General features: G+C 45.6%; 1 protein-coding gene across 1 annotated transcript; it reads right to left on the bottom strand.

The window, feature by feature from the left end:
• Positions 1-648: 648 nt before the first annotated feature.
• FAM181A (family with sequence similarity 181 member A) lies at positions 649-1,596 on the bottom strand. The gene has a single exon (XM_063147644.1). It carries the CDS (start codon positions 1,594-1,596, stop codon positions 649-651), a length of 948 nt encoding a protein of 315 aa, XP_063003714.1.
• Positions 1,597-10,362: the final 8,766 nt, after the last annotated feature.

Raw genomic sequence — 10,362 nt, 5'->3', positions numbered from 1 at the left:
CCTGCACTTTCTTACACGTCCTTTCTATAACTTTGCAAGCAAAGGAAAGCCTCCTCATAACTGCACACTCATCATGAATTGTTATTAATGCCTATTGGGGCAACATAGGTAGGCAGGTTCTACTCCAAGCACAGACTGTGGATGTTTTTTAAAAATCATTATTACATTATTATTATGTTTTATCCCACCCGTCCTCCAAAGAGCTGAATGGTGTACATAGTTCAAACTTCTCCCCGCAACCCGGGCATTTTATCATCACCACAACCTGTGAGGTAAATTAGGTTGCGAAATGATGATTGCCCCAAGGTCATCTGGTGAGCTTCATAGCTTGGTACGGACCCAAGGTCATCTGGTGAGCTTCATAGCTTGGTACGGACTGCTTGGTTCTTATGAGGATCTGGATTTTCCCTCACACTTTCCCTCTTTGTTGTGATCCCTGATGTATCTCACGAGCAAGAAGATCCCACAGCGGGGAGAGAAGAACGAGGCCGGCTATTCTCTCTAGCCCTGGAGCTGGAGTGAGGCGCCCGCCATTGTTTCGCTCCCTCCCTGGCACACGACGCCGCTGAAACGCGGCGTTGCGGATGGTCCAAGCAGGGCAAAGAGCGAGAAGTGCTGCCCTTGCAAGTGAAAGGGAGCCCGCCAGGCCTAAATGTACCCGAAGACGCTGAAGATGGGGGGCGGCGCGGCGGGCTTTGTGGGGATGGGTTTCCACACCACAGGCCGGTGTATTTTCTGCCCTGCCCCGCTGCCGTCTAGCTTGCAGAAGGCCTCGGTCTCTGTCGGGGAGGCCGCGTTTTTCCTCCACAGTCCCAAGCCCGGGAAGGGGGCCGCCGGGGGAAGGGGGGTGGTGAGGGGGGCCGGGTAGACGCCGGGGGAGGCTTGAGGTCCGTGGTACTGAAATGGACAGCAGCTCCAGGCGCTCAGCACCTTGGCGGTCTCTGTGTCCGGCCCAGTCGTGGGACGCTCGGGCGTGGCACCAGTCCCGCCGCCGCCGCCGCCGCCGCCTGGACCTTTTTTACTTTTCTTTCCCTCATAGTGGGGGAGGTCCGTAGAGGAGACGCCTGCTGGGAAGGCCACGCCGCTTAAGCCTAAAGGGCCAGGAGCCGGCCGGGGTTCTTCCCAAAAGGAGGCGGGCAGCTGCCTTTTCCTCATGGGCACTTGGTCGGGCCTGGCGCTCGCCTCCGAGGCGCTCTGCTGCTGCTGCTGCTGCTGCTGCTCACCGCCGGGCTCTGCGGCCTTGCAGGCCTTGTCGCTCTTGGCCAACACGGCGGCGGCGGCGGCGGCGACGACGACACCGCCTCGGCCTACAAAAGTCTCGGTGCCGTCGGCGGCGCTCAGGCCTCGCGCTCTCCCCTCTGGCGCCTTTCGTTCCCTGGCAGGCTGCTGCTCCTGCTGCTGCTGCTGCATGTGGTGGTGGCATCGAGGCAGGCGGGAGTATTTCTGAGAGAAGCGCTTGAGCTGCTTCTGCAGGTACTTCCTGTGGTCGACCGAGCGGCGGCAGGGAGCCGACTTATCCAGCGCGGCCTTGATGTCGCTCGAGGCCAAGTTGACGAAGTTGAGGAGGGTTTTCACCTCGCTGTCCGCCGAGGCCATCTCTCACAACTCGGGGAGCCGCCGCGGGTGGGAAGGGACGGGGAAGACGGGTCCGCCTGTCCATGAAGGTCTCTTTCTCTCGTTTTCTCTCTCTTCCTCGGTCAGCCTGAGGGGGACACAGACGCAGACACAGAACAAGTAATGGTTAAGTTAGGCTAAAGAGGTCGACGAGGAATGATTTTCTTTGAGACAAGCCCATATCCTCTTTCCCTGAGGTAAAGTGGGCGACGAGGACGACAAGTAGGCATGCCAATGAGTTTGTTTGTTTAAATGACGATGACATTCATTTCACGGAAAAGATGCGGACACACGGAATTTCTACCCGCATGTGCATGTCTTTCGGAACATGTGTTTGTCTCCCATAAAGGGTGAAATGATTGGGAACACGCTATTTATTAATTTTTAAACTGCACACTGTGTGGAGCTGCATTTAATTGCTAACGATTTTTGCAGTTTTGAATGGGTTTTATGCTGCAGGTCTATGACCTGTACTCGCTAATGTGTCGGAAACAACCTTTGCATCATGATTGTATGCATGTTAATGTGGAAGTAAGTCTCACTGTGTTCCAGGTAATTGTACATAGGATTGGAGTGTTAAAGAGCTTTTTTTCCCATTTCGCACAAAACGGTACACCTAGGTTACCTAGAGTTCAGTGAGAGAAAAAGCTGTCTTCCCCATTCGGTCCTATATTACTAACATCCTTGTGTGTACACAAGTAGGGTAGCAGAAACTAAAAGGTGCATTTACTGTCAGGTGTGAAACTACCTAAAGAATTGACACACACCCTTTCTCACACATCTGTCATGCTCACATGATACACACACTCCACATAGTTTTCTTTATTTTAAGAATTTATAGATGGCAACTTCATGAAAAAAGTTGTATCACAGAATGGGATACATACATAGTTAAATCCACACCTCTTATAGCTGCACTTACATACTTAAATATTCAAATTATACTGTCTCTGTCATACTCATGCATTCAGAAATATACTATGTACAAAGGGAAGCCATCTGAAATGAGACAATAATTTTAACAAGACAAATAACCATTTGGTCCAAATAACTAGTTAAGGCAAATAGGTATTGCTTTACATGCTCTTATTTCTTCTCCTGTGGAATCAGGGCTGCTGCAAAGACTGCTGTGCTAGACACATTTCTTTACAATTATTCTATGAACTCACAGCTAGATAATGAACATGGCACCATGCATACTCTCATAACCACATCCATCCCACAACATATTCATTTTCCCCTTTTCCACTCTTACAAACATCACTTGCTACCTCTATGACCCCACTAGTTAATCTTGTTAGACAGGTAGCATTTAACCCTTGAGTAGAAATTTATGCATTGCTTTCATGGCACTTAAAGTCAAACACATACACCCCTTCAGCTAGATTGTCTCTTAAATATTGAGTGTTACTGTAACTCTGTGGTAGAGAAGAAGCAGCTCACCAGCTAATCTTGTTACATAGGTTAGACACTACCAACCTTTAGAGAAGCAGCCGGACCCTGTGAGTGTTTTGCAGCACTTGAGTAAGCTGAATGAATATCAAGTCCTTTTAGTTAGGAGGCTTTCTCAGGCCAATCAGAAGCCACTTTGCCAAATACAAAGCATCCCAATCAGGCATTAGGCTCCCCGTTCTCACATTCTTTGCCATCACAAATTGTCACCATGGGGACAGCCACAGAAAGACAGCTAATAAATACGATCATTTCCCTGTGATTCCTACCATTCTCCCTGTTCCAGCCCCCTCCCCCCTTTTTCTTAAGCACAATCAAACATGATATGCTAAGGATGAGTAAAGAAAGTTTGCTGGGGCCCTTTTCTCTAAACTACTCCAAAGCTGTCTGAAGGCTGGCAGTAACCATGCTTGAGTAACATTGGACAATGCTAGTTTAGAAGACCTGGCTAGCCTACTTTTTAAACTGTTCTTGATCAAGGCCCTTTTCCCCCCTTAAAGAGAGGGTGATGTCAGAAAAAGGTAGGAAAGGAACAAATCTCTAAAGAGATGTGCAGATATCCATGGAAAAGGAGCTTGAGCGCTCAAGAATCTTGTCTTTATGTTTGCCCCCTCAATTGAGCCACACAAAAGCTGAATTACCCATTCAAACCACCCGGACAAAAGGATGGAGTTGGATAGTACTCTTGCATCTGTAGTCAAACAGTTAGAGACTTAAATCGAGTCGTCATGATGGAGAAAGAGTTAGACAAAGCCCATAGAATTGCCATCAGCAAACATTTTCCTGTGTCATATTAGTGGGTCTCCATGACTCCCCCTGGCTCAGGGACAATAGCACAAGTTTGCACACTCGACTACTGTCACCCTGCCAACGCTGGCAAGGAGCAGAAACAGGACAATCCTTTAAGGGGAAAGCATGCCCACTGCAGGGAAGGTAAGAAGAGAGGGAAGAAAAGCATGTGAAATGCTAATTGAGCTGCTTCCTTTATTGATTCAGAGTTATGTGAGTCCTCATCCTCCTTGCAGGGTTGTCCTTAGGGGTGGCAATAACTTAATAGCATGCTGAAGCCAAGAGTCCCACACTGTGTATTATCCCCACAGAGATCTTTAAGAATAGGAAAGAGGTGGGGGGGGGGTTGCCCTGAGTGAATTTCAGAAATGCTAGACATTCAGGAATAAAGCCAGTTAGCAATGCTGTATGACCAGTCACAACCAAGGCTGGAGCAAACATGAGTCCCACTGTTTCCAATCTTAGCACAAACACTGGAGTGCCTTCAAGATATATAGGATGCCGCATAAACATTGTCAAATTCTGATTGCATTCAGGGAAACTTTATCTTACCAGGGCACCTCAGTAGAGTGTTGCAAATAATAACAAAACTCACAGGCTAATCTTTCCCCTTTTTATTCAGAAGTAAATCTTACTGATAGTGGTGAGGAAGTGTGCATATGATTGCTGTGCTGGATTGTGTAAATAGCCATTATGCAAATAAAGGGAATTCTTAAGACATAGATTTTTAATTAATTTTAAATTGCCCAATGAATTTCCCTGGGGAATGTACAAATTAAAAATATGAACTAGAAATAAAACAAGTTGTATAAAAGCAAGATAAAACCACCAGCAGCACATAATAAACTTAAAATATAGCCAGCAGACGGGATAAAACACTGCATAGATGTAAATGCATTAAAACAGGTCGTAAAATGTTGGGAAAGATAAAAAGGACTTCATCTTGGATCGAAAAAGATCATAATGTAGGTGTCAGATGAGCCACCCTAAAGATGAGACGCTATCATTGAAAAGCCACTCTTTGTTGTAGCCATCCACCTCATCTCATTTGCCAGGGGTACCAGTGGAAGGGTCTCAGATGATGACCTTCAAGTGCAGGTGTAGGAAGAGACACTCCTTCAGGTAATCCAGCTCAAAAAATTTAAGGCTTTAAAGATTAGAACCAGCAACTTTGACTTGGGCCCACAAACAGACTGGCATAATGGCAGCGTTCTGTCATAACGTGATCATATCAGCCAGTCCCTATTAACAATCTAGATGCACTGTTTTGAATGACAAAAGTTTCTGGAACATTATCAAAGGCAGCCCTATATATAACACACTTTACAATAATCTAAGTGGGAGGTTACCAAGCTGTGAAAAACTGTTGCAAGGCTATCTCTGTCCAGCTGGGTGGTATATCAGCCTACACTGATAAAAGTTACTCCAAGCCACTGAAGTCACCTGTGCCTCAAGTGACAATGATGGATACAAGAATACCTTCAAACTAAGCACTTGATCCTTTAGGGTCCTCTCCAGAACAGGGTAAACAGCTGGACAGATGAATCTCCCACAGACAGTATTTTATTTATTTATTTATTTATTTATTACATTTTTATACCGCCCAATAGCCAAAGCTCTCTGGGCGGTTCACAAATCTCCATCTTGTCTCAATTCAGTATCAGCATATTGGCCCTCACCCAGTCTACTACTCTGCCCAAGCACTCATTCCTGTATTAGATGAAAAGGAAAGATAGAGCTGGATATTATCCACACATCGGTGCTACTTCAGCCATTGTACTGTTAGCTAAAGAATCAGAAACAAAATGTTCAAAAATATGTGAGCTTTGGGGGTGGGTGGGTTGGAGAATGAATCCAGATTTTATTCAAGTTGAATCTTTAAAATCCTCCCTTAGCTCTTTGCAAAAATTGCATGAGGTTGAAGTAGAAATACAAGTCCCTCCCCCCTGCAATAGTCTGCATTAGAGTAATTCCATTCCTTTCACAGACACTCATTAAACTATTTCTGAACTTGTTATAGGGACCAAAGCATGTCCGTCTGTATCATGAATACTGGGTATAAGTTCTTTGGCACAGACTCTCTCAAGTCTTCCGGTATCTGTCTACTCTATGCGAAACTCCCAGGAGCACACAAAACAGAAATAACAGGTGATTTATTTTAGCATTCTTATTTATTTATTTATTTATTTATTTATTTATTTATTTATTTTTATTTATTTATTACATTTTTATACCGCCCAATAGCCGAAGCTCTCTGGGCGGTTCACAAAAATTAAAATCATCATAAAACAACCAACAAGTTAAAAATACAAATACAAAATACAATATAAAAAGCACAACCAGGATAAAACCACGCAGCAAAATTGATATAAGGTTAAAATACAGAGTTAAAACAGTATAATTTAAATTTAAGTTAAAATTAAGTGTTAAAATACTGAGTGAATAAAAAGGTCTTCAGCTGGCGACGAAAGGAGTACAGTGTAGGCGCCAGGCGGACCTCTCTGGGGAGCTCATTCCACAACCGGGGTGCCACAGCGGAGAAAGCCCTCCTCCTAGTAGCCACCTGCCTCACTTCCTTTGGCAGGGGCTCACGGAGAAGGGCCCCTGTAGATGATCTTAAGGTCCGGGTAGGTACATATGGGAGGAGGCGTTCCTTCAAATAACCTGGCCCCAAACCGTTTAGGGCTTTAAATGTCAATACCAGCACTTTGAATCGGGCCCGGACCTGGACTGGCAGCCAATGAAGTTGTAAAAGGACTGGCGTAATGTGATCTCGCCAGCCAGTCCCTGTTAGTAAACGGGCTGCCCTGTTTTGTACCAGCTGAAGCTTCCGGACCGTTTTCAAAGGCAGCCCCACGTATAACGCATTGCAGTAATCCAAACGAGAGGTTATCAGAGCATGGATAACTGTAGCTAGGCTATCACTGTCCAGATAAGGGCGCAGTTGGTATATCAGCCTAAGCTGATAAAAGCTGATTCTCCTTTTAGTTCCTGGTGTAATGGACGAAAGCTGTTTGAAAGGTGCATGACTGGAATGTTTCTGCAACTCTTGGCAGCTTCCAATATTGGAAGTCATAGTAACTTGAGTGAGCTCAAGGATTGCACCAAACTGTGCTGGCAACAAGTTTAGCTGCAGGGATGTGTTATTGCCAATAGGTTTATTGTGCTTACAAAAACTTCTCAGCTTCATCTTGCAATTTGAACCTGGCTTTTTCACCTGAATCAAAGTGGAAGAGGGCTAAAGTGCTTTAAAGGTACTTTAAATAAAGAACTAGCACACTCTCCAAATCAGATTTTCCATGATATTTTCAGCATTTTTTCAACAGCAGTGATCTTTAGCTAAAATAAGTAGTACAGACAAAATAATACTATTTCTGTAGATTTTCCTAGATGTTTTTGTCAATTGTGCCTGTTAGTTAACTCACTCACTCCCAATAAGAATGGCAATAGACATCTCACCACCGTTTCCTTGTGGCTTGGCTTATGCAGAGGACCGAACAGCTGAGATACTTAATAGGGAGAGGCCTCTGTCAAAGTTTCTCTGGCTGTTCATGTTGCAGAAAAAGGGCCAGTGGGCCCTTCGCTTCTGTTTTAACTTTGGAGAAAATGGCTGACATACACAAGTATGTGGGTGTGTTTGTGTGTGTGTAAGTCCTTGGGATCAAGTCCCTATGCCAGGGCCATATGGAAAGCTTTTGAGGCCTGAATTTAGTCTCGAGTCTCCTGTTGCTTATCCCTGGCTCTGGCCCCCTCTTCCAGAACTGGGTTAATATTTAAAAGCTACTCTGCAACCTTTTTGATGTTGAAGACCATTTATTTATTTATTTATTTATTTATTAGATTTATATACCGTCCCATAGCCAAAGCTCTCTGGGTGGTTTACAAAAGTTAAAAACAGTGGACATCAGTTTGGTTCCATTGTGGTTCAAGTGCAGCCTATCCCTTTTGTATAAGCTTTCCTTTTAAAATGTTCCTTAGTGCTTAACAAATCTAAACCTTTCACCTAAGAACAGTGTCTACCACACATTGAGTCCCTGTAGCTCTGCTTATATTGCATGGCCTTCAACTGGGAGTGCTTCCAAAATAACAGCTCCCAGCACTACAAATCAAAAGTCATTGTAAAATTATTCCATCTTTCCTTCCTTGATAAATATTTCGTGGAAAGATGGAAGAAGCTGTGGGAAAACACAAGAGAGTTACAAGTGGAAGATGACTATTAGGGCTGTGGACGGCCCGCCCCCTGACTTGCCTCAGAGGCCTCCAAAATGCCCCTGATTCAATTCAGGGTGCTTCAGGGGGTGCCCACCTTGCCTCAGCACTCTGAAGCAGGTCGGCCTTGTGGGTTCCTGGGTGGCCAGCACTCAGAAAAGCTATTAGCAAGTCTGACCAGGAATCCATTGGACTCACTGCTCCCCTCCATGCCCCCCCCCCAGCCCAGAGCCGCCACTGCTGGAACTTACCTGGAAACACGTCCTCCTGAGAACCACAATTTAAAGTTATCGCAGGGGCTCTCTAGTATATCTATGTCTGAAAACTGAGGTGACCATAAAGGGCCATTTCCCCTTTATGGCTGCCATAGATAGCAGCCATAGATATACTAAAAACAGGGAGCCCCCACTATAACTTTAAATCACAGTTCTCGGCTTTCAGGAGGAGGACGTGTTTCAGGTAAGTCGTGGCAGTGGGAGGGTGGGGAGAGAGAGGGAAGTTAGTACAGTGAGTCCAATGGACTCTCCTGGACTCAATTCCAGCCTTGCGCTGGCTTTCCTGGGCGGGTGGGGAAACCCACCCCCCAAATTGGCCCAAGGTGCCCCCAAAGCTTCAGTGCTGGTCTGCCTCATCATCAGGGCACCTCAGGCTGACCCAGTACCACTACGGATTCGGGCCAAGACGGGCTGAATCAGCTCACCTTGGATGCAGGGATTCAGCCCAAGGCAGTGTACAGCCCTAATGATTGTCTGGACCCACTGTAAAATTCTGTGAATGAGGTAGGGAAATTGCCCAATAAAAGCCTTAGTTTGGAAGCGCTATAGATTTGTCACATACTATTTATTGCGCTTAAGAGGCGTTGTCATTCTATCCTTAGTTGCTATTTTATTTTGCTGTTACTAATGTATTGTGGGCCTATACTTCAGAGATTCAACTAGGCTAACCCTTGGAGATCACGGGCGGGTGGGTGGGGGGAATGAGGATCGGAGATCACGGGCGGGCAGACGGGGGGATGGGGATCAGAGATCGCGGGCGGGCAGGCGGGGGGATGGGGATCGGAGATCGCGGGCAGGTGGGGGGGATCAGAGATTGGGGGGAATTGGGGGCAGGGGGAGTGGGGAACCGTGTTTTTTTAAAAAAAAAATCCCTACCTTTAGCGGTGGTGTGCTGCTGCACATGTGGCCACTTTAAATGTAAATAAAAATGGCGGACGCGATGGGGCTTTCCTAGACCCTATCACATCTGGATTTTCAGGTAGGTCTAGCAAGGCCCAAAGATGTATTCATTCCAACATTCTTGTCCCTCCTGACATCATGTGTTTCTCCTCCCAGAACTGGGTGGTGGTGGTGGTGGTGGTGTCAGATTTCCATCCCTGTCCAAGAATACTGAATGTTTACTTTTCTATGCATGCCCCTTTGCCTATGCCAATGCACAAGATAAAACATGGTGAAAAGAGGAAGTAGTTGAATTTCAGGGATTTGAGATAAATGTGTTTAGTCTCCCTTAAGGGAAGCAGCAGATAAAATTAGCAAAGCATGCCCAAGTGAAATGGTGTGAATTTATTGACTCTTTGAAGGAGTCAATAATGATGGAAGAGCAGGAGAATGACTAGGAAGAGGGGGTAATGTAAAACCTTTGGCCTGACTAGAAATGCGTCAAAGGATCTCTCATTTTGATTTTCAGGTCAGAAGTAATGCTGAAAGATATCCTGAACGAAAAAAGCAGTGAGCACTGTCAGCTGAGCCCCAGTCCAGTGCAGGTATAAGCTTTTGAGCCACCCACTTTCTGCAAGTAGAATATGAAAGGGGAGAATGAGTGACAGATAGCATTACTGGCCTTTCCCGTGCCATCTTCATGAGTGATTATTAGTACCAGATTATATGACAAATTGCCAACATAGATGTATCCCAAACCATACTCTAATCCCACATTCCTATCTATTTTTATTTAGGACTTAATGTGTTTAATGTTTTAAGGGCACCAACAAAATGCTCCATGCAGCTGCAGAAAGTTGTTCTTGAAGTTGTGCCGACATCCCCTCCTTTAGAGTCCCTGTTCCCCTGCAGTTGGATGACAATAGGGCAATGGAGTAAAGAGCATGATTCTCTGAATAAAGGAAACCCTTTCAAGGTCAGACTCAGGTTGAGCTGCACAGGGGTTTTCCGAAGAGGCCACCGGAACCCTTTTGTTCCTCTCTGCTTTAGCCATGTTCATCCCAATGTACATCTGAAAGAAACAATTAACAATAGGGCACTCCTCTTGGAGTTTCTAATGCACTTTGAAGTGTCCACTGAGGAA

The sequence above is a fragment of the Elgaria multicarinata genome, chromosome 2, assembly GCF_023053635.1.
Source record: "Elgaria multicarinata webbii isolate HBS135686 ecotype San Diego chromosome 2, rElgMul1.1.pri, whole genome shotgun sequence".
Taxonomy (NCBI): domain Eukaryota; kingdom Metazoa; phylum Chordata; class Lepidosauria; order Squamata; family Anguidae; genus Elgaria; species Elgaria multicarinata.
The sequence above is the reverse complement of the archived record's forward strand: the minus strand, read 5'-3'. Positions and strand labels throughout refer to the sequence as shown.

What these genes read in the sequence shown, in the direction of transcription:
- FAM181A (XM_063147644.1), bottom strand. Translation starts at nt 1,596, where the DNA reads ATGGCCTCGGCGGACAGCGAGGTGAAAACCCTCCTCAACTTCGTCAAC.